Source organism: Typopeltis vanoorti, chromosome 13 (genome assembly GCF_054136105.1).
Source record: "Typopeltis vanoorti isolate ZY-2024b chromosome 13, IOZ_Tvanoo_1.0, whole genome shotgun sequence".
NCBI classification, from domain to species: Eukaryota; Metazoa; Arthropoda; class Arachnida; order Uropygi; family Thelyphonidae; genus Typopeltis; species Typopeltis vanoorti.
In genome coordinates, this window is record NC_143561.1 from 72592362 (window position 1) to 72620005 (window position 27644).

The 27644-nt window shown below is 34.2% G+C and overlaps 1 protein-coding gene across 1 annotated transcript in view; it reads right to left on the reverse strand.

Moving 5' to 3' along the window:
* Positions 1-6692: 6692 nt before the first annotated feature.
* LOC150100283 (hsc70-interacting protein-like) overlaps positions 6693-27644 on the reverse strand; it is a 192199-nt gene continuing 171247 nt past the window's right edge. The window contains exon 12 of the mRNA XM_090402327.1: positions 6693-7306. Coding sequence (XP_090258453.1) covers positions 7166-7306 — 141 coding nt within the window. The 3' untranslated portion in view covers positions 6693-7165. The remainder of the gene's footprint in view (positions 7307-27644) is intronic.

Sequence of the window (27644 nt, forward strand, 5' to 3'; positions counted from 1 at the left end):
TTTCTTTATGAATCTTGGGAGCCCCATAAAGGCATGGAGTAATAGGATGTAATGATTTAAGTTGTTTTTTAAGTTCATCCAACCAACCGGTCATATTGCGGATAAGAGCATTAGTCTCCATATGATTACTCATTATGGGATTTTTATCTAAGACTTGGTAAGTGGAAATGTCTGCTAGTAACAAGTTAATCTTATCAAAGTAATCTGTCGAGTTGAGAATGTATTAAAATATCAGAAACGGACATTATGGCTAGTCTTGATGTAGTATCCTTATTCACTAATGTACCGATCGTAGAGGTGGTTAACATTCTGAAAGATCTTTTCCCTCAAGACATCACACAGCTGTTTCATCATTGCCTGAAATCAAATTTCTTCAAATTTAACAACACTGTATACAAACAATTGGAAGGTCTAGCCATGGGTAGTCCTCTGTCACCACCATGTGCAGACCTTTTTATGGAAAAACTTGAAAAGGATATTCTTTCCACCATTGTACCAAAACCGTCAATTTGGTGGAGATATGTCGATGACGTGTTCATCATCTGGAAGGATAGCATGGAAAACCTTCTCGTGTTTCTGAACAAAATCAACTCGCTACACAATAAGATCAAATTCACTATAGAACTAGAGAAGAACAAAGAACTTCCTTTTCTTGACATCCTAGTGAGGAGAGAAGATAACAATTTCCAACTGTCCATTTACAAGAAACCCACAGATACTGGTAGATATCTACATTATTCGTCCAACCATCATAGATCACAAAAACACAGCATTATTCACATGCTCCGTAATAGAGCCTTAAGGTCTATTTCAAAAGAAACAGATATGCAGAGAGAACTATCACTAATAGCTAACACTATCTCTTAATAGATACCCTTCTAACATTTTAAACAAATTGCTATTTAAAGACAACCACCACCACCACCGTGTTAAGGTACCCCAATGTGTCCACAGCTGTCATTCCATATATTAATTCAGTTTCCACAAAATTGGCAAGAATGTTAAAAGCTCATAACATCAGAGTGGTTTTTAAAACAACTACCATGATCAGACAAATCTTAAGATCACCTAAAGATGAGGTACCTTTCTTCAAATGTCCTGGAGTATATGAAATTCCATGCACGTGTGGCCTTTCTTACATTGGTCAGACTTCTAGAAGTTTTGAAATAAAACGGAAGGAACATGTGGGGGATGTCAATCATAATAGAATCATCACATCTGGTTTAGCTCATCATTTCTCAACATCAAATCACGTTATAGATTGGAAAAACAGTTCTATGTCTTACATCGAGAATGACTACAGATACAGAACTTTAAAAGAAGCAGCTGTGGTACTACACACAGGCAATAATTTAAATAGAAATCAGGGTATTATTCTTAAAGACATATGAAAAATCTCATCATCTCTCTCAGCTCGACAGAATTACAATATGCAAAAAACTACACAACACGTGGTCATGTACCGGAATCTGACTGAAGCTTTCGAACACATGCACGCCTTCAAACAGAATGATCGAATGTAACGGCCTAACAGTTACTAAAGTGTATGTTTTGAAATGTAACTTAATGCATTTGTTTTCACACCAGTTCAGCCTTGAAAATGCTAGACAGTGGCTAGTGAAACTTGTTGGCTCTTTGTATATTTTATCATTTATCTTCTGGTCTTTTAACAATAAAAGTTCTTTATTTTAATCCTTTGTAAGATTAAGATCTCTTACAAGATCATTCAATTCCTCTTGGGTGATTAAGTGTGGATCATCATTTATGACTCCGAAATCATGTTGTATGTCAGATATTTCCTGTTTCTTTACCACCACTCTTAATGTCTGCAGGTGTTGGGTGTTGCAGTACTGGCAAATCAACAGAATGAGGTAATAGTTGCAAAGCTGATGCAACATTTGAATACAGAATGTTTTTTTTTTTTTTTTTTTGGATGAAAATCTTAAAACGTTTGTAAAGATAAGTCAGTAAACTGATTGGTTGGCTCTCTCAGTCATGGTATGCCAAATCTGGTTTCTTTCAGCCTAAACTGCAAATTAACCACATAACTTGCATAACACACATTTAGAGCCCAGCTTTTATCTTGATCACCTAGCTTACAACCGAAATAACGTTTATAGGCATCCTTAATTAACTGTGTAAATGGTCTCTGCTTCTTCTTCAGGGTGAACTCCCTGCACACATAGCAAAACAAATTAGAACACACGAGGTATTTTTCTGTCAAACGGAGAATGTGACATAAGCTACATCTCGTTCACCAAATGGGCTGTATAGGTTAGTGTGAAACAATGTAATGTGTTGCACGTTACACAATAGTTACATAAGTATTGCATCATCTCTTGTTAACTAAGCATGGTTGATGCAATAACAGTAGAATGTAATTGCATCAAATAGGCAACAACAGCTCATATATAGGGCTTATATTCTCCAGAATGGTACGTGAGAGAAAAAAATTTTAGAAACATATTTCAAATCGACACAAAAAACTAATTCAGAAATACCTTTTCTTGAAAGGAAACAATGTGTCAGACAGTAAATTATTAATAATTCATTTGTTAGTGATGAAAGTATATATATATATATATTCATACCTGCTCCCTCTTATCCTTTATATTTGCAATTCTCACAAGTCCTATTAATATGTTCACATATTTACACCTTTTTATGTCATGTTTTTTTGAAACTCAGGGGCTACCCTGAGTGCCGAGTCTTCAAAATTTGAGTCATCAGAATTCAAGGAGACCCGGCCTACCAGTCCAGAACTCGGGGGCTATCCTGAGTGTTGAGTCTTCAAATTCAAGAACTGGCCTACTAGTCCGGAACATGGGGAGTTGGGTGCCATAGGAGCCGGGAGGGAGGCGTACCTCTCCCCTAGTTCAAATATAAAAACGAAATATGGCACTGTCCTTAATATTGTTTTCTAACATATCCTGAAACAAACACTTTCTTCTCCACTGATTTGGTTACTCTCGAAGAACTTTTCATCGCAATGAGTGGCATGTCCACTGATGCATAAGCAGAAAATTGTCAGCATGAAAATTGTGGATCTGAATGTGTTACATTTGAACATCTATTCAAAGAAAGTGCTGAAGTTTACCTCTGATTACATGATTTAAGTTGTGTCATGATTGGCTTTCTATTGCAAAAATATGTGGGAAACTGTATTATATTAAATAACTTTTAACACACTCAAATAGTGTTTTATCCTAGCTACTGTGTGATAGCATGTTTAAGAATTTTATTTTAATGCATATTTTTCTGTTTTTTTGTATTAAAATCCTATTATTGTTCTTCAATTCACACTGACATTTTATAACATATAAAACAAAATATTTGTGATTATTAGATGAGTACAGTAAAACCTCGACATAGCAGAGTAATTCAGGCAAGGGGTCTCCATTAAATCAGAGTCCGTTATATAATATAATAAAGTAGATTTTCAAAGGCATATGTTAAAAAATTAACAAATTATCTAATTTACATGTTTTACTTATGTAGAAACTTTTATGTAATTAAAATTAAGTACTGTATCTATGAAAAGTTTTCTGTGTATTATTGCTTATAACCTCACCGTGGTTTTGAGACAAAAACAAGTCTGCGATCTATATCGAAATCGAAATAAATAAATATTTTTCCGAAAATAATCTTTAATTATATGTAAATAAACAGTGTTCTTAAAAACAAAACTTTATAAAAACACAAAATATTTTCCCTATTTATCCGTCTTCGGATGATGATATATCCAGACATTTCCTTTCTGGCATGAAGTTAATGTTCGATGTTGAGGCGCTTGGTTTAGGTAATCCTGTTTTGAATAAACTATCAATTTTTTTTTTAACTTTTGAATTCTGCTGTTTTTTTTATAATTAACTCCCTAAAATTACGGAAGTGTGTAACAAAGCCGAATTTCGTTATCTGATGAATTGTCAATAAATGTTATTAGATCATCAAAATGCGATCTAATCACTGATAATTTAACATTTGGGCGTGTTGTTTCTTCTTCCTCATTATCTTCAGTCCCGTCCTCATCTTCCAAGGCCATAACCGCATCTATTTCATTTTCAATCATATGATATGATATCCAGGATCACCTTCTTCCTACCCACCAATATTCTGTATTGTCCTGCAGTAATCACTAACCTCTAGCCCTTCTAAATCCAAGTCTGCAAATTCTTCAAACCATTCTTTAATGTTTGAACTTTCACTTCTTTCCATGCTGCCGCAAAATTAAAAACCGCAGATTTTAAACTAACTTTTTGAGTTTTGTAAGCTAAGTAAGACCTCTTGTATCTTCTTCATTATCTTATCCTGAAATACAACCATTACTTCATCTAAAAACTTTTTGCAGTATTTTCGTTTGGTTGCCAGAATTATCCCCTGATCCATGGGCTGGATAAGTGATGTATTTTTTGGCAAAAACATACATCTAAATTTACCATCTCCTGAACATAAAATGTTTTTGGATGGATGAGCAGGAGCGTTGTCTAAAAGCAATAAACATTTTGCATCTTTCGGTGGTATTCCAAGCTCTTCGACTTGAAATTTCCTGACTGCAGGTACAAATTCTTTAAAAAAAACCAGTCTTTAAGAATGTTTGAGTTGAACCATGCCTTTTTAGTTATAATACGAAACGGGCAGCTGAGTCATTACATTTTTTAAAACTGTAGGTTTACGAGATTTGCCAACAATTACAGGTGTCAGTTTATGCGATCCATTGACATTAGTGCAAAGCAGCGCCAAGCTCCTATCCTTGCTGATTTTTTTCCCAGGTGTCAATTTTTCATATTTTGAGGCTTGTGTTTTCTGGCACTGAATGCCAGAGCAAACCAATTTTGTCAGCATTATAAATCTGAGATTGTAATAGCATTTCATTATTTATACATTCTATTAGTTTTTGCCTAAATGGTTCAATATCTTCTGTTGGAGCACTTGAAGCTTCACCATAAATTCGTTTGTTCATAATTCCATGCCTTTTGCAAAAGTGCCAAAGCCATCCATTGCCTGCTTTGAATGGTGTGTTTATTTGATTTGCTAATTTAATTGCTGCAGATTTCAATTCAACTGCCCGAACTGGAACCCCACAAGAATGTTGCTATGCATACCACTTCAACAATGCTTCAACTGAAGTTTCACGTGCCAATTTCATGTTTTCGGGGATTGGTGATTTCACCTACATCACATATTATCACAAATTTTATTTTCTTTGTTATTTTTCGTCTGATAGTTTGTTTTTTTATGCCATATTGCTCACATATAAGAGACACAGACACTCCTGAATCCAACTTCTGTATGACTTCTAATTTTTGATTTAATGTTAAATAAACTTTTCTGTTTGTCCATATTTTAAGGCTACGGTTACAAAGATGCATTTTACCATTCATACATATCTAATTTTAAATTTATATTGAATAGGTCTATAAAATGCATATATAAACCATTCACCACGAGTAAACAAATACACACTACTGGGCTCGGCTTAGCGCATGTCAGAACATTGGCTGGCATGCGTTAAAACTGCTGCAGAAAGTCACGTCACGCGACAAAAGAACCAATTACAGCACGATCGGTGTGATCACATGCTAATCATTTGCCGAACATGTTTTATGAGTGGTGACTCATTAATGTCGGCTAAATTACTAGTGTTTTTTCAACATACGATGGTATTTGCCAAAATTTGTTAGAATAACAGGAAATTAATAACAAAAAATAACCTGTTAATTTAATTATAAGCATTTTAAAATTAACAGGGTGTTAATTTTCACATACGGACTGGAAATTTTGTCCTTTAAATTGAGGGTTTACTGTATTTACAGTACCTGTATAGCTATTGATAAAAGTTTTAATTATGTTACTAAACTTGTATAAATCAATTGCTTTGGATCATTCAGGTAACTAAACAATAGCTATTCTGTGTGTGAGAGAGAGAGAGCACTTCAAATAATTTGCTTCTACATTCTTTTCTCCATTTTCTTCAGTTATCAACTTTATCAAACTACTCTCAAATTAGCATAATATACTGATAATTTTTTTTTTGTCTGACAAATAAAAACTTTTATATTAGCAGTTAATTTTTACCCATAACTATTTAAATTTTACACTTTATCACCCAAAGGCTTTTCCTACTAGGCAACATTTTCAATAAACTATGGTACTAGTAAAAAATGTATAAAAAAAACTTAGAACATCTTTTTTATACTACAAATGACAAGTACATTTTATATTCTGGTAGCTTGAAACAGTCACAAATGGATGAATGCTTATTTAAAAATATCTAAGTGTATTTCTGAATTGGAGAACTTGCTTATATAATAATTCTCACAAATTTCTATCATCATATGACTTAATTCCTTCTCTCTCTCAGAGCTTCCAAACTGAATTCTATACACGCATTTATTTCAAAGGAATAGAATACATGGCAAAAAAGTAGTACTGTAGAATCTGTGTGGTAATTATTTGGACAAATAATTATTTTAACAATGAATAACCAAGAAGCTTCTATATGGGGTCCAAATGCCATTAACGATAAACAAAATCAGGATGCGATACTTGAAAGAAACGTAACTGACAAGTGTAAAATTGATGAAATACAATCATAAATGTTTTACTTTCTACTTAGTAACAAATTTTCATGGCTTTAGAACTGTGTTCTCTACTATTATACAACCACTTCCTTTTATGCAAACACATTCTCCAAAATATTTCATAATTTTATTTTTCAGTAACTATTACAAAGTACTGACAGTGCTTAAAAAACGGGTGAAGCTAAAATACTAAACAAGAATAAAAAGAAATTTGGCATATGTCAAATTTTACAATTAAAATAACAAATCAAAAAGTACAGAAAACAGACAGTGACTATTAACTAATGAAAATAATTAACACCACGGCACCAATAAAAAAAACGTGTCATAACATTCTATCAACCCACTTACTGGAAAAGTCTGGGTATTTTGCAAAACCTTCTCAAATTTATCAAAATATTGGACTAGTAACTGAATTACACCATTGGTATTAATCCGAAGTAACTGATAAATATAAATTTTTCTCTTGGTAACAAAATCAAATTAGTTTAATTTCCTATTAGCAGTTTGTAAATTATATGGCTGTTCAGTATCATAATTTTGGAACCACTAATGAAAGCATGTGATAATTAAACCAATTTTTTTCACATATTGCCCATATCACCTCCCCCCATCTTCTGAGCCACTTTCCGAAGAATACTAGAAATCTTTGGATTAGACTGGTATTTTGCCATATTTGCAGGATTTTGGCTAATCTCCTGAAAGGCAGCAGCAACTTCAGGATCCTACAAAAAAAGAATGCAAAAAGCAAATGATTCCAACCAGATTCTTGTTTTAAATTTATAACAAATTTATATCATAGTAGTCTGCTGATAAAAGAACACTTCATCTGAAATTATCTATAATCTGAATATAAATAAAGGGAAACAAATCAGAAAAACCTGCCATGTAATTAATCAGTGAAACAGTATGAGGAATTAATTATGATAATGTTAAAAAAGTACCATGTTTGATATCAAGTGCAGATGCAGACACGATACTTTTTTTTAAAGCACTTTGGATCTTGGCAACAAAAATCTTCTATTATCTAAAGGCATTCATATATATGTATGTGAATGCCTTTAGATAATAGAAGATTTTTGTTGCCAAGACCTAAAGTGCTATTGTGGGATTCCAGCACACAATATGTTTGGTCTAGAGCAGGATTTCGAGATCTCACTCAGCTTGCATGTGGTGATAAATGTGTTATATGTTAACAATTTTTTTGTGGTTGGAACTATCGGTTCAGTTCTTCCCTTCCATACTGAAGTCAAGAATTTTTAGTGAGCTCTCCAGCAACATCCCAAATGTGAAAACAGTATTTACAATTACTATGCGATTTGTATAGAATTAACAGTTACTTAAAGTAAAGTAACACACTCACAAGGAAAAAAAAAAAAAAAAAACTACAGGATTAAGTTCTAGTGCTGAAGTTTACAAAATTATCAGACTCCCACTCAAGAATGGTTTGAATATCACTTGAAGGTTATAGAAATTCTAATAAGATATTCTACAGATTTTATTCATTTGTAATTTGTTTTATATGAACAGTTTGTCAAATAAGAAAGAGGAGTGAGAGTACTGTTATTAGCAAAGATGAAAAGGAAAAGAACACGTGAATAACTTTGCGATTCCTGCATTATTTGAAGGGAAAAAAAAAAACACTTTTTTCCCATTATTACATATGATGTGTCTACTTGCAAAAGTCAGGAAAAAGATGGAACTTGTGCTGTATGTCAACAGTAACTACTCGAGTTCCTCGAAACTTTTTCATTACATTTGTCCAAAAGTAGATTATGCGAATAAGAAAACACACACACTGTGGCAGACTACAAGTCATTTGTTAGTTGAGGAGGTTTCTAGTTGGTGTAGAAGTAAACTATTAATGAAGTTCTTCTCTGAATGAGAGAGAATAGAAAAGAGAACCCAGAATGTGTGAGAGAGAGAGCAACACAGAAAGCTGACTGTGGGGTTTGAACATCTCAATTGTAATCCAGATTGGATCAGAATAGTGGAAATTCTGATTGGAAATGAGAAAATGACTTTTATGAAGGACTCATCTTATTCTAAATAAATTCTATGTTAAGTGTAGATAGCATGCTCAGCAAGTCCCGACTGTTCAAGGCTTTTAGTATTTAATATAAGACATATTCTAGACAAATTAAAGCAGATGTTCTTGTTTGTCCAAATACAAGGAGCTGCAAGGAATCTGGTAGATGCCTGGAAAAATCTAGAGGTGGAAGCAAGAAAAGATGGCATTTTTTTCTGGTGGGGCAAAAGGTAACAAAATTATTCAGTGGTTTTAAAACTTTTGATATGCATTCAGAAATGCCTTGCAAATAAGGGATGGGAATGCGAGTTATTTCTTCTGCATTGGAAGAGGCAGAGATACCATAACTGTTAAAAGCTTTTCTTGATGAAAGAATCTTAAAACCATTAAATAAAAAGGTGGATTTAATATGTTGTAATTCTTTCTGTAAAAGTTAATCTGAAAAACAAAGAACGAGCATGATGTATTGAGTTCTTAATAGTTCCAACCTTCTGACTAGGATGGTGATGGGATTCAGCGTGAATATAATGGCCTGTATGAGTCTTCTTCTGAAAAACTGATAACTGTAAGTGTCTATCTGGTTGACAACAAATTAGGTCTAAAAAGGATAACTGGTTATTTATTTCTTTTACTAAGGTGAACTGGATCTTGGAGAGAAACTGCTGTAACTCAGAGGAAGAGTCATTCCAAATTGCAAAAATATCATCCAAATATCTGTATCAATGAGTAGGTCTAGGAGAAATGTTATCAAAAATACATTTTTTAACGTGTTCCATGAAGACGTTGGCAATGGTAGGCGAAATAAGACTGCCCGTAGCTGTTCTTTCAATTTGTTGATATAATTTGTTTTTACAGGAGAAATAACCAGAATGTATGACAAAATCATATAGTTTAACAGTATCTAATAGTACTTCTTAAAGTAATTCAATGGTGATCGATAAAGGAATATTAATAAACAAGGATACAATATCTAAGCTGATCATAATGTCGGAAGCAACCCGATGAAGATCACAAATTTTATTTTTAAAATCCCAAGTGTTATATATACAGACGATCTTCATCCTTGAGGATCTTCTAGTAGAAGTGGCAAATAAATTGGATAAATATTTGGATATCTTATAAGTGGAAAATCCTATATAGTTAACACCTGTACAACAAATAACTTATTTGACAAACTGTTCATATAAAACAAATCACATATGAATAAAATCTGTAGAATATCTTATCAGAATTGTACTGCAGAATAAGTACAATTTCGGCACTAGATACTAACTTATTCCTTGAAAGAAGTTTTTTTTCCCCCAGAGATCAGAAATATTTATTAGGAATGTGCCTAATATTCAGTTTCGCTTCAGCAGAAAATTCATGTCACATGCATCACAACAAACATAAATCCAGAAAAGGCTTCCCCTTGTCTTGTCTGGTGTTTGCTGTAGGTATTTATTTTAGTGTTCTCTGCATTAATTTAGTTTATATTATGAAGCCTTAAAAAGCGAGTACAATTTTGGCCATGAATAATAAAACAAGCAATATTTGGAACCTTTATGATTTATGTGAAGATTCAAAATTTGCAAAATGTAATACATGCAAACAGCAAATATCTTGGGACAGAAGAAAAGACACAAGTACAACTTCTATGATTAATCGTGTTCAATGCAACCATAGCAATGTATTTGTAAAACAAAATATTTGTGAAACTGAAATATCAAGCCAGAATGCAAAAACAAGCAGTCAGAAATGAAAATAAATTCACCAAAACGACAAAAGTTATTTGATGTTATAGAAAAATCTAAAACATGGGATGTAGATGACAAACCGAAAAAACTTTGCATTATGTCATAGCTGAAATGATAGCTCTATCTCCATAAGGTCTTCACTGGTTAATTCTTGTGAATAGGACTCTAGTAAGTCAATGGCATCATTTTCATTGATGTCCAATAATTCTTTCAGAACTCTCTCAAGGTCATCACATCATCTTTCGTAGTCTTGAATACTTGCGGGAATGTACGGTGTAAGTAATAAGTCTTAAATGCAGAAATAACTGCCTGGTCCATTGGCTGCAGTATCGATGTAGTATTGGGTGGTAAAAGTACGACCTTTACATTAGGGTGAACATTATCTGAAGACGTTGGATGTCTGGGAGCACTGTCCAGCACAAGTAGAATTTTAAAGGGAATTTTCTTTTACGAACAATAATGTTCCACAGCAGGAATAAAACAGTTCAAGAACCAATCTTCAAACATGGGAAGTGTGACCAAGCACTGAAATTTGACTTCCAAATAACAGGAAGAGCTGCTTTAATAATGCAGCGAAGTGCAGGTTTGTTTACATACGCAAAAGAAACTAGTTCCTGAATTATTAATTTAATTATCCTTATGGGGAGCCTGTTCGTAAGTACGGAACGCTGTAAGTTGGGTCGTCCGTAACCCGGGGACCACCTGTAATTTTGAACTGTCAACATTTTTCTGGAAGTCATACAAGTGATATGATTAAAGAAAAGTTTTCTCCTGTGTTACAAACATGGGATATACAAATTTCGTGGATTGACTGTAATAGTTTGAGACAATGGTGCTAATATTGTTAATGAGTGTAATGATGCTGAAATTGCAAACATTCCACATTTATTCACATGCTGCAATTAGCAATAATGGACTTTATTAATGTACAGATGTTGATTTAATTCAGAAGTATTGAGTAATGAAGAAGTGTGTGTAGAAAAATAGTGGGATATTTTAACCATTCACCTGCTGCACGCTTGAAACTAAAGGATATTCAAACTGAATTGAATACCAGTCAGATAAAATTAGTTCAAGATGTACATACTTGGTGGAACTCTACTTTTTTATATGCAACAATGAATGCAAGAACAGAAAAGAGCATTAAATACCTATGCAATCAACAACAATTTAAATACATTAAGTTCAAATCAGTGTTCTTTTAATGGAACTGCCGCTAAATTTATTGGAGAACTTTTGAGAAAATTACCAACACCACAAGTTCAAATTTTGCTTTAATTTTTGATGTGCTTCCAACTACTGTGACTATGCAGATGTATTTATCTACAGACAATAATAGTTATATTGGAGTAGGAAAAATGAAAAGTATTCGCTATGAAGAATTTAACAGAAGATTTGATACTTTATTCAAAATAAATATATTATTTCAACTATATTAAATCCAAGATTTAAGCTAGCATCATTTTTCAAGTCAATCAAAATTGATTATGTTAAAAGCATTCTAATTAATGAGAAATCTGATTCAGAAATCGACAGCATTCTTTTATCAAAAATTCAAAGCAAAAAGAAAAATAGTAACAAATTATGGCAGTGTTTAGGAGATGCTACTTCTGCTGCTGTTTTGCCATTAGGTCGAAAGCAGAATCAGTCGCAGAAAAATATTAACGATGAAATGATTACATATTTTAATAAACCACTGTCAAAAAGAACTGATGATCTGCTCCAGAAATGTTTATGAAGAAACCAGAAGTAGATCTCTTCCAAAAAATGCTCAAAAACTGGTTTCCTTACGTTACAACTTCATTTTGATTATTAAATCCATAGTTATTCTATATTTAACAATTTAAAAATCAGAGTTCTGTAAATATTTTTATTTTGTTACTTTAGGAAATAAGAGGAATGTTTTTCTCACTTTTGAGCTGTATTCCTTCTTTTAATAAATGTTCCTTGTAAAATGAAATGACTGCTTTATTTAATTTAAGGAATGTAAAATATCATTTCTGCATGTTCGACAAGTTATTATCATTCACAGTGTAATATGGGGGGGGAGTGAGTTATGAGGGTGGCCTGAAAAGTTCTCGGCTAACAATGAAAAAATGAATTTATAAATTAAAAATTATTTTTATTTTTCAACATAATTTCCCTTAATCTTTTGTATAACCAATTTTTAACATATTCATGCTGAAAACCGGACAAAATTGTATCATTAGGTACTCCCACTGGCAGGATGCGACAAATCGCCAAGCACTTTCTGCTTATTTTCTCTAGAGCATTCGGAGTATTATTATGTGTGCTTTCTAGAGAAACTGAACTTGTTAGAAAGGAAAGACTTTTCGCTTTCTAGTTATGTAAGTCACCAATACAATAATTACAACAAATTCTATAATTGTATTTTTAAATTTCTAAATTTAAAAATCAATAATCACGAACTCTTTGCACATGACAGACCCTATGAGGGAAAGAAAAAGCATAAATGTAAATAGATTCATCAGTCAAATAATCAATAATTTTCAGTTGTGCTATTATGGGTGGTGCAATAAGTTACTCTAGTGGACAATAAATTACATGTCATCCTATAAATTCTAGTCATGTACATGAAAATTTCTGAATTTATCATTACTATTATTTATTTTTGGGGGGGGGGGGGGGGGGGAGTGAGTTATGAGGGTGGCCTGAAAAGTTCTCGGCTAACAATGAAAAAATGAATTTACAAATTAAAAATTATTTTTATTTTTCAACATAATTTCCCTTAAGACTAATACATTTATTCCAGGGATGTTCCAGCACCATTATCCCGTCCCTGTAGTCATTCTCAGTAAGATTTGCAAAATACTCCTCTACAGCTGCAATCACCTCTTGATTCGAAGAAAAACATTGACTAGCGAGGAAGAGATAGAAGTCAGAGGGAGCCAAATCTGGGGAATAGGGTGGATGTTTCAACAATTCATAGTGCAGATCCCTTTTTCCCATTGCCAAAACATATTTGTGGGCAGGTGCATTGTCCTGATGAAAGAATTTTTTTTCTTCTGCAAACTGGGTCTTTTACCATGAATGTTTTCATCTAGTCTGGTTAAAAGATCGAAATAATATTCCCCGGTTATTGTTTTACCCTTGAAAAGGGTACAACCTCGAACAGCACATCAATGCTTTAAATTAAACTTTTACCTCCAAAATACGTGCAGTCGAAGCTAAGCTAGAACAAATTGAAAACCAGCGCAATGCAAGTTCTACTCCACCAGCAAAAGAACTTTGCGATTTAATCACATCAACTGTAAACGACTTGATAGAGGCTAAACACAAAAAACTCAACGCCATCATCTTGAACTTCCCGACGGAAAATGGAAAAGAAAATCATTACAAGAGGACATCAACAAATTAGCTGAAGAATGCAACATCGATCCTAAGAACATCGTCAGGTGTCATCATTTCAGGCCTATAAATAAAAGGAAGGACGGAACGAACTTTCCGGGCCTAGAAAAAGTGACTTGCGACTGCCGACAAGCACATCTAAACTAAGAACAGTGATCAACAACAAATTCAAAGACACCTGTCCCCCAATAGTGCATACGTGCACAACCAGACTTATCATTTGCACAAAGGGAACAAAGATGCCAGCTTCAAAGACAACTCGAAAAAAAATATCGAAATGGGGACAACAGTTGGACCATCGACTACAGACAAGATAAACTGGTGAAAAAACCAAGTGATGCCACTAGCAGCTACCATGGAGACCAGCATGCAGGCACTGCATAGGAAATATGCAAGACCCATGCAGTCCAACATATGACTGGTATGTCCGTTACCACCTACAGTCTACCAAACCCCACCTTCTCTTCCTGGTAGAAACTCAAATCTCACCTCCCCCTAGCACCACTTATCTCAACCTTTCAAACTACTCACTCTTTAACAACTTTCATCTGAAGGGTGGCGTCTGCACATACATCTGCTCTGACATACCTTGCCAGAGAGAGCATCCAACCTAGAATCACCAAAATTTGACCTTCTTTGGTTGAAAATATCCCTTCCCCACTCAGTCCAATTCATCTGTTGTCTCTATCGCTCCCCAAACACAACCAACCACCCTGAGCTCTTTAATTTCCTCTCCCTAAAAATTGACTATCTCCAATCCCACTTTCCCAACAGTGAAATCCTCCTCTTAGGAGATTTTAACGTCCACAACACTAGCTGGCTTTCCTCCTTCAGTTGTATAGACCTTGCAGGCAGAGATGCTGAAACATTTGCCATCACTAATGACCTTACACAACTTGTCCAGATGCCAACCAGAACACCAGATAACCCAAACCACTCCTCAAACACCCTAGATCTCTTCCTCACCATGACCCCTCCAAATACACAGTGAAAGTAGTGAGCCCTCTGGCCAATTCTGACCACAACCTAGTGCTCATCTCCTCCCCCATACAACAACGTTTACACAAACACTCCCATACAAGAGTAGTTTGGCACTATAACAGTGCCAAGTGGGACAGCCTCCGCAACTTGTATGCCGCATTCCCATGGTTAGACTATTGCTTCCGACCTTCCAACCCAAACATATGCACCAAGCTTATTACCAAAGTAATCCTCACCGGCATGAATACATACATTCCACACAGCACTCTGAACTACCATTCCCTAACGAAACCCTGTTCCAAAAGATGTGCCAAGGCTGTAGAGATGAAACACCAGACATACCACAACTGGCTGAAATCAAGAACCTCATCCTCTTTCAAAGCTTACACCAAAGCCTGTAATAGATGCAAAATAAAAAAAAAAAACAATGCTTCCAAAACAGAGTTCGAAAGAGCAAAAAAAAAGGAAAGCAGCCTGTCCAAACGGCAGCAAAGCAATTGGTCATAACTTCTGTCCAACACTATTCCCACCCTTATTATACCCACATGGTTCTACTGCATCATCACCAACAGAAAAAGCCAATCTTCTGGCTTCATACTTTGCTTCCAATGCACACATAACTGACAATGGTAAATGTCCCCCAACCATTCCAGACAACCAACATACAATGCCCCAATATCCTTTTGCTAGGATGAGATCAGAAAAATACTGTCAAAATTAGACATAAAGTCTCCTGGACATGATGGCGTCACCCCAATTGTTCTGAAAGTTTGTGCTCCAGAACTGACCCCTATCCTATGTCCCCTATATATACTCTCTTACTCCACTGGAATCTATCCCACAAACTAGAAATTGGCCTATATTCAGCCCATTCCCAAGAAGCGTGACAAGTCACTGCCATCCAATTACTGCCCTATCTCACTTACCTCAGTCCTGTCAAAAGTAATGGGAAAAATCATCAATTCCCAACTCCTACACTATCTTGAAGACACTCACCAAATAAATGACTGCCAGTATGGATTCCACCACTGCCGATCAACAGGAGATCTACTCAACAAATGCTACGGAGAGGTTTGGCGAATCTCAAGTGGTTGCACTAGATATCTCCAAAGCCTTTGACCGGGTCTGGCACAAAGGCCTAATAGGCAAACTACTATCATTCGGTCTGACCCAGGACCCCTGTAGTTGGATTGCCAGTTTTCTGTCTGGATGTTCACTGTGTGTGATGGTGGATGGCTCCCTATCATCTCACCACTCAATTAATGCTGGGGTCCCACAAGGTTCTGCCCTCTCACCAACCCTCTTCCTGCTATATATCATTGACCTACTGCAACTGACCTCCAACCCAATACAGTTTTGCAGACAACAGTACACTACACTCCTCACTTGCATTTGATAAGCCTTACCCTACACAACTCACCTCAACCTACAGAACATCAACCACCACCACCCTCAACTCCAATCCATCATACAATGGGATTCGGATAACCTCATAAATTTCAATGCCAATAAAACTCAGTTCTGTACTATTTCTCATAAAAAAAAGAACAATTTTTTTCCAGCATCCTTTTTTACAATACCCAAATTTCCCGACAGTTTGAGATCTCACTTCTTGGAATCACCCTCACATCAAACCTCTCTTGGCATAAATATATCACAACCATTGCATCCTCAGCCTCAAAAAAACTAGGATTTCTCTTTCGCTCAAGACTTTGTTCACCCCCGAACAGCTATTAACATTATACAAATCACAAATCCGCCCAGCTATTGAATACTACTCTCACATACGGGGTGGGGGTCCCAAAAAGCTCTCTCAAAACGTTCGACTCAATACAGAGGAGAGCAATTAGACTTATCAATGATCCATCCCTTACCAACTCTCTCCCACCACTTTCACACAGACGTATGGTCTCTGCAGTATGTATATTCTACAAATATTTCCATGGGAAATGCTCATCTGAAATAACATCAATAATTCTTCCGTCCAGTACTAAGCTCATTGAAACACATGCAGCTACTGCACAACATCCCTTCACACTACACCTAGAAACAAACAGAACAAGTTTCTTTTCCTCTTCCTTCACCCCTGTGGAACAGTCTCCCACCTGCTGTGTTTCCCAAGGAATACAATTTAAAGTCATTCAAATCAAATGTAAACAAATCCTCCTTTCCCAATCCACTACCCATACATGGTACTAATGTACTATAGGTTGACCAACCAACATCCTGTGTATGGGCTCAACATAAAAAAAAAAAATAAATAAAAAATATCATGCACTTGATCAATGATTTCTGGTGTTGTTACAATTTTTGGATGTCCTTCACGCGGATCATCTGCAAGGCTGGCACGGCCACGTTTAAACTTGGCAGCTCATTTCTTAATTGTCTAAAACGAAGGAGAAGAGTGCTCAAACTTTTATGAACTTCGAATGAATTTCTTTTGGCATTAAACCTTCTTTTACAAAGAATTTTATAACCGCACAATACTCAATTTTATCTATTTCAAGGGATTCAGACAACACTTTTATTTTAGACAGCTGTATAAAACCAACTAATTGATAAAATGACTTGCAATTTCACATGGATGCTTATGACAGATGTACCAACTTAAAAAAAAAAATCCTGCCGATAGTGTTGCTATCTATGGTCGAAAACTTTTCAGACCACCCTCGTATTTGTTTTTCAAAAAATAACTGATAATACAATTTCAGTATAAAAACATGGACTGCTCAAACAAAGCGGAAGGGAAATTTACAAAATCAAGAGAGCCAATGATAGATGCATAACATAGCCTGGCATGAACATGTTAAAAAATTAGTTAGACTTTTTTAAACATGTTAAAAAATACCTGAGTGTATTTTTTTTTTGTTCAAAACATTTCTTTGTAAAATTTCAATCAGAATTTTAAAAATTTAATTTGGTATGCTTCATCCAAATTGCAAACCAAATATTAGGTATTTGGCCAGATTGTGCTTTGGCACATCCCAAATTACAACAGAATGACAGCTAGAAATATATAATTACGTTTTTTTTTTTTTTTTTTTTAAATGTTTCTTCATTCTGCAATTTGGCTGAATATTTGGCCAAAGCTAAATTCTTAATTACTGTATTTGGCAGTGTATAAGACGTGCTTTTTTCTTTGAAAATAGGTCTGAAAAACAGGGTGCGTCTTATACACCGATACTCAGTTTTTTATTACTTTCATTTCTGGAAATTTTCTCTGTTCCGAGTTACGCGATTTCTTTCTTGCTTCCTCGTGGTGTGTGAGAGCATTCCAGTTACTGGAAAACATTCTAGTATTCCAGTTATGGATGGATAACATTTGGTCTAAGTGCTCTGGTGGACTGTTGAAGTCTGCCCTGCTAGTATGGATCAGTTTCGTTCTCACAGAACAGAAGAAGTTAAAAATAAACTCAAGGAATTGAAAAACTCAGTTGGCTGTAATTCCAGGAGGTCTAACTAGTCAGCTTCAACCTTTAGATGTCTGTATTAATAAACCATTTAAGGGATTTATGAAGGAAAAAGTGGAACACTGCATCCAGAAGACTGCTGGATGCAGTCTTCAGATTTTGGGGTTATGCCATCAGGAAGAAGCCTAGCATTTTGCAAGTTTGTGAGTGGGTCAAAGCTACATGGGATGCTGTGAAAACTGAGACAGTGGTCAAATCATTTAAGAAGTGTGGCATTAGTAATACACTGGATGGTACAGAGGACAATTTGTTGTATGAAGACTCAGATTCAGAAGAGGTTTCAAATGTCTCTTCATTTAGCTCTGGAGATGAATTTCTGGGTTTTGACGAAGAAGATTAAAAGGTGGGTATTTTTTCCTAGTTAGATTAGATATTTGTTTAAAGTAGAGCTACTTATTACTTTATATTTGAAATACTGTAAATTCATTATAATATTCAGTGACAAAGTTTATTTCTTAAAAAATGTGTACAAAAAAGGGGGTGCATCTTATACGCCGGCAAATATGGTAATTAAATATCAAACATTATGAATTAAATATTATAAACAAATATTTTGACCAAAAAAAAAAAAATGTTTACAGCCAAATCCCACTTTTGTGCATCCCTATTATCTATTGTACAATTTTTGCCTAAGTGTCAAAGGCATCTTTAGTAGAGGATTATAAAAAAAGGGCAATTAAACAATAACAGACAATTCTAAAAACGCACTACCTTAGTAGCTAATGTAAGATGACTAAAATGCTCAATAACTTCCTAACTAAAAATAAAGGTGTGAGTGTGTAATATTAGGAAAGATTAGCAGATTAAAAAACAGTACTCCCCCCCCCCCCCACTATGCTTATAACCCTAATATAAGCATTATATTAGGGTTATAATATAATGCTTATTTTAGTGTTGTAATATAAGACTCGTGTTTTTCGGGCACCTACCGGATTTCTTGCTCTTGCAAATAATCTTATTTTGGACAAACAGGAAGATCTGCTTTTATCTGCCTAGAATATAAGTGTTATATTAAATATCATGAGCCTGAATAGTCAGGAGTTTGCTGAGCATACTATCTGCACTAAACATAGAATTTACTGGAATAAAATGAGAGACATTCATAAAAGTCATTTCTTCATATGTCTTTATAAAGAAATGTGTGAAACTTTACTTCATTGTCCTAACTCAATGGATCTGATGGTGTATGTCTATCCCCATTGTGGGAGTACTAACACACACACACACACACACACACACACACACACACACACACACACACACACACACACACACACACACACACACACACATTCATGTTCATAGAAACCTAATCACCCATTATAACCATTTTTTTCTGGTAATTAACATGTTCGCTGCCAACTACGAGTATACTCGTAGTCGGTATATGAGCATCACAAACCAACTACGAATATACTTGTATGACGCTTACCGCCGGCAACGAGATGACCCGTACTGACCTTGAAGAAGTGAAAATGCTTGGCGTGCAGAGCTAGCAGCGAAAGTGTGTATACTCGTAGATGGTATATGAGCCTCACAAGCCAACTACGAATATACTCGTATGATGCTTACCGCCGGCAACGAGATTACCCGTACTGACCTTGAAGAAGTATAAATGCTTGGCGTACGGTAACAAACTATGCCCAAGTAGCGTGGCAGTGAAAGTGTTAAATTTGAATGCCTATTTGAAAAAAAAAAAAAAAAAAAAGATAAAACAATAATTGTCACAAATAATGAAGAAGGTAATAAAACATTTTTATTTCTGATTAATTTGCCTCTTTTTAGTGCAAGGTGTGATGTAATTAGGAAATTACAACAAATTTGCAAATATTTCAAAATGGAGGTGGACAGTGATATTTTCACTAGATAAACAAATGTCAGTATCAAAATTTAGTTCTACTACACAGTTTTATTAACATTAAAGGCTAAAATTTCGCTTTTTGCTGTTTAGTACTTTGTGGATCCTCATTTTGCTTTTATTACAGCTTTTCATTGACAAAATAAATTTCTTGATGACAACTGTCAATTCATGGTTCCTTGCCTTTATAATGGCTTCTTGTGTATTTCAGTCTCCATTTAGTATCACAAATTCTCAATCTGGTTGAGATCTGGGCTGTTTCCTGGCCAATGTAGTTGCTGAATCTAGTGTTCATTGAGCCACTTATTAATCTGCAACAAAAAATAATGCTTTTTAAGTACTAAAATCAATTAGTATGGTCATATTTTAGGGTTATAATAGCATTACTTACACTTTTTGCCCTATGACAAGGGTCAGTGTCATCTTGAAAGATGCAGTTCGTTGTTACAGTAAAGTGGTCTCTGATAGTAGGCAGCAATTCTAAAATTTTCTGGTACACCTGTGCATTCTCTGAACCTTTTGTGAAATGCAAGCAACCAACATCATGATATGACATGCAGTCCCAGATCATCTGATTGGCTGAGAATTTGACTGTTGGCACCAGACAGGGTAGAATTATTTCCCTGACAAGAAAAAAAACTTTTTTTTTCTTGTCAGGAAAAAAGTACTCTTTTCTACTGATCAGGGTCCATTTGGCATTTCTTTGCACCAAATTTAACCAAGCCAGTCTCTCTTTTTTTTTTTTTGTTAACAAAAAAAAAAAAAAGAGAGTTTTGTTAACCTGGCTATCAGTCTCTGTCAAATGAGTCTTCTCCTGACAGTTACAGAGCATGCCACAACTCCCATTTGTCCTTCCCATTCCCATTTCAGTTAACCGGACAGCACATGGCAATTTTTCAGGCAGAGCTGCTTTAGATCTGGATCTTGGCATGGTGTACACAGCAGCTTTTTTCCTGTTCCCTTCTTTCTTTCAGCAGATTCAGTTTTCTTCACTTTCAACAGCAACTCTTTTAGGAATAGCCTTCTCTATTTAAAGCTTGAATCATATTTTTTCTGCGAGGTGTTAACTACATTTAACTTAGCAATGTGAAAACCAGCTCTTGTTGTGTACTTATAGCATAAAAAATTTTGACACTAGAGCAGCAAATATTAAATTATATAAATACCCGTGGGAATGAAAGATGATGCAATACAACGAAATATCTAATGATAAACCAATGAAAATGACCATCTAACTAAAAACTATATTTATGTAAGGCGATACAGTTTCTATGAACATGAGTGTATGTATCTTTATATATATATAGGTAACCCTTGTATAACGTGAATGTTAGGTTCCATAGAAATGCTGCGTTATATAAATCACATTATGCGAGACTTAGATCACATAGAAAAAGTAGGAGTTAGGTTCTGAAATCTTTTTTTTTTTTTTAAATTATATAAACAAGACATATCCAACAAAAAACAATATTTTTATTTAATCCAGGTAATTCATGTACATTAAGAAAACAAACTATGAGACAAATACATAGTATAAAATTATAAAAATTACAAATTGCACATAATGCATATATTTTTTAGACACAATAAAATAAAGCGCATATTTTAATCGTCATTACTGTCTTCAGAAATAACATTTCATAGATGTTCTTTATTTACGACTGGCCCGACGTCGTCAACACTTGAAATCTCTTGGACATCATTTGTTATAATTCTCATTGCATACTTCGGCTGGTTTAGTTATCAAGAAGTCAGTAATAAGACCTCTTACCACTATGCTGCAATTATTTATCAAGTTCATAACATAGAGCTAAACAAATATCCAAATGTCTTGTGAATTTTCCGGAGCGTTCCATTGAGGGATCATCCGTAAAATTATATAAAAATTATATAAACCGTAAAATTATATAAATCCTTTCTTGCCAAGTCCAATCCTTCTGCTAATTTCTTTAAACTGAATTCTTTAACGGATTCATCACAATCAGAAGCTTCAGCAGAACTTTCCCCACCATTTGGTTCGACATCATCTATTAATTGTACCAGTTCCTCCTCATTTAAATCTGTTTCCCCATCAATTAATTCACTAATTTCGTTTTCAACCATATCGCAAAAGCCCTCTCCACCAAAATGTGTGCGACGTTTATTATATGACTTAGCTCGGCATCAACTGGAGGTACGAAATTTTGTTCCAGAACAGCTTCAGACCATATTTTTTTCCAGCAAGCATTCATTGTAGAAGGTTGTAATTCCATAATGGACAGAGAAATAATTTTCACACAATTAAATGTTGAAAACTCTTTCCACGCTTGAGGCAGTATCATGTTTGGATTAGATTCCATTTTTTTCCAAAATTAATTAGAATGTTCAACGAATATAATATGACTTAAATGTTGATATTATTCCTTGGTCAAGTGGTTGAATAAGTGAAGTAGTATTAGGCGGCAAAAAAGTTATTTTAATATTCGGATGGCTTAAATTTGTTGGGTGGCCTGGTGCGTTATCTAAAATTAGTAGCATTTTGAAGTCGGTATTCTTTTTCTTTGTGTAACTTTCTACATCGGGTACAAAACACTCAAAAAACCAATTTTCAAACATGCTAGCTGTAACCCATGCCTTTTTGTTGGCCCACCGATAAACAGGTAGGGTGGACTTGTTGAGCCCTTTCATCGCACGAGGATTTGCGGATCAATTAATAAACATTGGTTTTGTCATGTAATCACCTGATGCATTACTACAAAACAGTAGAGTAATTCTATCTTTGGAAACTTTGAATCCAGGAGCAGATCTTTCATTTTTCGAAATATAGGTATGTTTTAGCATTTTTTTTCCAATATAACCCAGATTCATCCACATTGAACACCTGGTCTGCACTATAACCATTTTCTTCAATGATTTTTAAAAGTTCTGCTAGGTATTTCCATGCAGCTTCAACATCTGCTGATGCTGATTCTCCCTGGATTTTAAGATTATACAAAGAAAACGCTTTTTAAAGTTTTCAAACCACAAAATCCATCCAAGAATTTAATTTTTTCTTTGAGAGAAATGAATTTCCTCTTCAATGTTGGTTTTATCCTTTTCGATGTAGTTTTAATGGCCATTACAATAAAAATAAACTTTTACATAAAAAAAAAAAAAAAAAGCATTACATATGTATGTAACTCACCAGAAAATAAACTGCTCAGCTTGAGAATAACACACTTATGATTTTTAACGTGCTTTCCTGGCAGAAAACGAAGACAATTTTCAACAATAAACACTTTATACAGTAAACATTAGTGGCAAACTTATTCACAGACGTGCCAGAGGTGGCACGTCTGTGAATTTTGCTGGCTCGTCAATGATTTACAGGTGATATCCTTTTATATGCTTATAAATTATTCAACTATTTTTTTTAATTATTACAATACGTACAAGTTGAATTTTGTTTTACACGAGAAAGCAGCTATGAAGAAGTGCATATGATTGGTGCAGTAACCGACAAGTGTTGAGTTGAAATGCTAATTCTCGTCAATCGAATTCCATAACATCTGAAACTGTCATAACAACATTCACTATTAGTCTTAACACATTCACGACAGGACGTCATTTAACGTTCCGATGGAACTTCTCATTACCGGCTGGCTCAACTCACACAAAATTTCAACCCTTGGTTGAATTTTGTAGCTGCTTGTTTGTGTTTGAGGTGGCAGGTGAACTCGAACATTCATCATATGACATGTTTCAATTCTTGGTAGAATTTTATTTGAAGTTAGCCTTTGTAATCTGTCATAATGACATCGAGAATTCAAATGCAATAAAACAAACCCTTATTTCATAATTGAAAAATTGGACAATAGTTTTTAATTAGATACTGTGTTTCAGTGCAACATATGGTTTGTTTGCGTCTATACAGCATAGTTTCTGCGAGAGGGGGACACGTGATTCATTAGTTAGCACTGTTTTTATTCCACCTGTCTCTAATTGCACTATTTGTTAAGAATTACACAGACTGCAAAAGCCTCTGTACAGCACCTTATTCAGGGATATAATAAAACTAAATTTGATACTTATAACTACTTGCACGATACGGGCAGACACAAATTTAATGAAATTAAAATTTGATTTTTAAGTCGCTTGGCGAAAAAATATGAAAAAAAAAAAGGAGTTACTAGAAATTGTAGACTGCGTTGTATAAGCACCGCGTTGTACGAGGGTTACCTGTATATGCTTTTTTTTTTAATTAGGAAATTCACCATTTTAGTCATCTTACATTAGCTAAGGTAGCGCATTTCAGAATTGCCTGTCTTTAATTGCCTTTCTACAATCATGAACTGAAGATGCCTATAACACTTAGGTTAAAATTTTACAATAAATAAAATTTATGTGAGTTTACCTCCGTTTTTATATTTATTGTCAAAACTAAGAAATCATCTTTACTGAGCATTATGTTTTTAATTTTGTTTATGAAGTGTTGTATGTTCTTTATATAGAAAGGGGAATGACCTACTCTTTGAGTGTTGACACTAAGTGCTTGGATAGGTAATAATTACGGCTATCTATACCTTCAATTATCAGCTGAAGCAGAATATTATGTTTGTGAACTATGGGAACACCATAAATTCTGGAAGAGCATGTATAAGGCTATAACAGCTTTTTAACGATGTCTGATGGCCAAGATATAAGACGTAAGTAATAATTTTCAGCTCTGTAGTTCAATGTATAACCTTTTCTGAATGGAACATCCATGTACTTCATCAACTTCCTAGGCCAGTACAGCATGATCAAGACCACCAACCACCAGAGGCAGAAGTACAGCCTTTAGATCCTCCTTCCCACCTGACACTATAATCAGATCTAACATCCTTTTACCCTAAGTTACTTCTGTGGAAGTTTTCTTGCAACAGCTCAGTAAATTCAAGTTTCATTTTTCTCATGAGATTTTGCCATTACCCAATTAATGCTCAGATAATTATAAAGTTATTCATGATGATTACTCATTTAATACCCATCAGCAGGGCTCCAGAAATACAACTTACATCTACTAGCCAGAAAAAAAGTTAACTCGCTTGTCAGTCTACTTTATATAAGTATTGTTATAGGTGATGTTAAAAAAGGGGGAAAAAATGTTGCATTGATAAAACAAAGGAAAACATTCTTTAATTCTCAATATACATTACATTTAATTATACAAAAATAGGCTTTCTTTTTTGGGTGAAAAAATGTACAGCATAACAGGGCTCATTACAACTCAGCTTGTCTTTTCTTTCGTTTATTGTTCATAATGAAGGGTGAATTTATATAAATTACCCATGAACAATAATTTAACAATGTACACAAATAATAAAATTCATAAAAACAAGACAGTAGGTAGCACTCAATGTGGAACCACATTCACATTTCACAATGCATTCAGTCAGATGATCCAGCCTAACTTGGCAAAAATATCGTCCACATATCTGAACCAAATGTTAGGTCTGGGTGTAATGTTGTCAAAGATACACTGTTAGAAATGCTCCATGAAGTATTTGGCAATAGTAGGAGATATTGGATTACCCATTGCTGTCCTAATGGAACTGCTATACAAAGAAACATGTGAAACATTACTTCACTCCCCTAACCTAAACAGATCCGATGGTCTACATCTTTCCCCCTTGTGGGAGATAGTACTTTATAAAGCAGCAAATCTTTCCTAAACATAATTGTATATATATATATATTTAAAAAAAACAATTAAATTTAAATAATTAAAATAAAAAATAAATTAATAATAATAATTAAATAAATTTAGGAAATTTAACCTTAGTTACTTAGGTGGCGCTTTGTGAATATAACAGTTATTGTTTAATTAGCCTTGTACCTGTACAGATGATGCCTGTGATACTCAGGTGAAAATTCTACGAATAAAGAATAATTTACGTGAGTTAATTCCATTATTATAATAGTTAGTAATCTCCCATAATGCAAAGCACATCTCCTTGCAGATGTGCTTTGTATAATGCTATGCATTAAGGGAAGGGCCATTACCCAGACCAGTTTCGACCTTTATCGAGGTCTCGTCAGTGGGAGCCAGACCCAGAAGTGGTGATACTAAGGCAGAAGCAATGGAGAAGTTACATTTACCTATATACTAGTTGCCAAAAGGTGTACTACCTTATTATTAAATTACTCTGGATTTAGAGAAAGATGTTGGAGGTTTATTTTCCACTTTGTTAGACTATAATAATTAGATACCACAAGTTGCCTCAGTCCTGAAGATACTTCAGGTGCAAACTTTGTTTGCTTACACTTGGATAAAGGATTAAACTAAATTTATTATAGTCCAGTGGAGTTCAACCTTTTTTACTATGCAAGCTACTTTTCTATAAAAAGCTATTCGCCAATCTACTCTCTTATATATAAGTTATTCGGCGATCTACTCTTTTATATAGATCACGTTCCCCCAACCTGATATCTGATTACGCACAAATAAACAACTAACAAAAAATACACAACTAAAAAACTTTATTTGTGTATTTAAAATTTTATTTCTCTATTTTGGAAAACTAAAGTTAGAAAAAACAACAGACTGATTACAAACTCACTAGTTACAGGAAATGCTGGTTGATTAAAAAAAAAAGTTAATGTGAAATTTGGCATTGTTTGGACCTCACAATATTTTCATAGTCAAGTTGATATGAAGAAGTAGCCAATCGCAGACAATCATCCAAACGATCATTTGTAATTTGGTTTCTTGATTGATTTTTTATGACAGTCATATTTGAAAAAGCGGATTCTGACAAGAATGTCGATCCAAAACACGATAGAATTTTTCGCACAATATCAGTTAATATTGGGAATTTTTCATGTGCATACTTCCAAATGACTTCATTGTTTATTGATTTTAAATGCAAACTATTCTGAATGTTTATTATCTTAAGTTCTACTTCAGCTTGGTTTATATCAAACAGCCCACTAATTTTATTTGAAATTTCTGTGATGTTCAAGTTTTCTTGAAATGGATTATTGATAAAAGATACAATCATTCTAGTTTTATTAAAATCTTGAATTTTTTTCCCCCCTCAACTAATTTCATTTCATGAATAAATTCTTTTAAATCATAGTGAAGCATTTCTTGATTTAGTTTAAAAAAATTTAATAAAAGTAAGTATTGTTGGAAAATTTTTATTGAACTTAACATGTCAATTAAATTTTTATCTGTACCTTGTAACTCTAAATTTAAATTGCTTAATTTCGTACAGAAATCTACTAAAAATGATAAGTGTAACAACCATCTTTTATCACTCAATTGTGGATAAATATCTCCTTTTTCACCAAGAAAAATTTTTACATCATTAATTAATACAAGAAATCATTCTAAAAATTAACTTCTGCTGAGCCAGTGAACATTATTGTACAACAGAAGTTCCCTATCATCATCTGCTTGTAATTTAAATAACCACCATTGCAGGGCTTTTCCTTGAACAGAATTTGCAATTTTAAATGTAATATCCAAAACATCTTGTGTTTAATCTTTTACTACACAGTACTTGTTGGTGAATAATACAGTGGTACATTAAAAAATCTGGATATTTGTCATCGTTTTTACATAATGAAATGAAGCCTGATTTATTACTATCATTGTGTAGCACCATCAATTACTAC